Source organism: Plasmodium gaboni, assembly GCF_001602025.1.
Source record: "Plasmodium gaboni strain SY75 chromosome Unknown, whole genome shotgun sequence".
NCBI classification, from domain to species: Eukaryota; Apicomplexa; class Aconoidasida; order Haemosporida; family Plasmodiidae; genus Plasmodium; species Plasmodium gaboni.
In genome coordinates this window covers 1-1206 of record NW_017385282.1, presented here as the reverse complement: position 1 = coordinate 1206, position 1206 = coordinate 1, and the positions used below count along the sequence as shown (strand labels likewise).

At 14.3% G+C, this 1206-nt stretch overlaps 1 protein-coding gene across 1 annotated transcript; it reads right to left on the bottom strand.

Annotated features, from left to right (window-relative positions):
• Positions 1-234: 234 nt before the first annotated feature.
• PGSY75_0010800 (hypothetical protein) lies at positions 235-933 on the bottom strand (the record flags this gene model as incomplete). Its single annotated transcript, XM_018783245.1, has 4 exons — positions 235-318; positions 419-493; positions 617-673; positions 805-933. 4 exons carry the CDS (start codon positions 931-933, stop codon positions 235-237), a joined length of 345 nt encoding a protein of 114 aa, XP_018638972.1.
• Positions 934-1206: the final 273 nt, after the last annotated feature.

Here is a 1206-nt window from a genome sequence, read left to right as displayed (position 1 = left end):
TTATATTTATAACATTGAAAAGAAAAAAAAAAAAAAAAAATCAATATTTTAAAAAATTAATTTTGTGAGGTCTTAAAATAAATGATATACTTATATATATATATATATATATATATATATATATAATATATGTATAATATATTCATTATTTTATGTTTATATATTTTAATATATAACTGTAGTAAGGGGGAAGGAAAATGAACAAAAAAATATTAACATATAATATTTATTAATTTATTTGTTTTTTCTGTATAAATAATGCATAAAGAACAATAAAAATAAGAAGAACAATATAAGGTAAAGCATATAATTATTTCCCTAGAAAAAAAAAAAATATATATATATATATATATATTTATATTTAGTGAATAAATATATATGTATAATTATCCTATTTACAATTACATATTTTCATTACCTTTGTTTTTAAAATATTTTTAACACGTCTATAAACTCCTGACAATTTTTTGTTCACATTCTCCATACGATCTGACTATAAAACAAAATAGACGAAAATTGAATATGCATACATATATTTATATATATAATAAAAAAATATAAGAAATTATATTTTTTTTTTTTTTCCACTTATTTATTGGTCATATTATAATTTTACCAAATTTTCCAGCAACGAATTTGATGTCCTTACTTCATCTCTTAAATTTGATCCAATCTAAAAAAATTATAAAAAAAAAATAACAACATATATATGTATACACATATATATATATATATATATATATATATATATATATATATATTATATTCATATATATTATATTTATTTATACATATTATATATACCAATTTTAGACTTTGAACTTTTTTTTCCAAATCTAATATATAATTATCATTTTCTTCTAAATATATATTAATGTTTTCTTCATATAAATCATTGTTCTTCTTTTTCTTCTTTCTTGAATTAAAATCCATATTTAATATTGTAAAAGAACAAACAAAAAAAAAAAAAAAAAAAAAAAAAAAAAAGAGAAAAAATATATTGTGTCCCTTTATAATTATTTTTTTTTTTTTTTTTTTTTTTTTTCTTCCTTGCTACTTATTTATAGGTAATGAAAATATTTTATATTACTTATATATATATTATATAGATCTTATTTTATTTCATAAAAATATTAGGTAATTTTTTTTTTTCTAAAAAAAAAAACATAAATTTAAAGAATATTATATTAAATTTGAATATATATA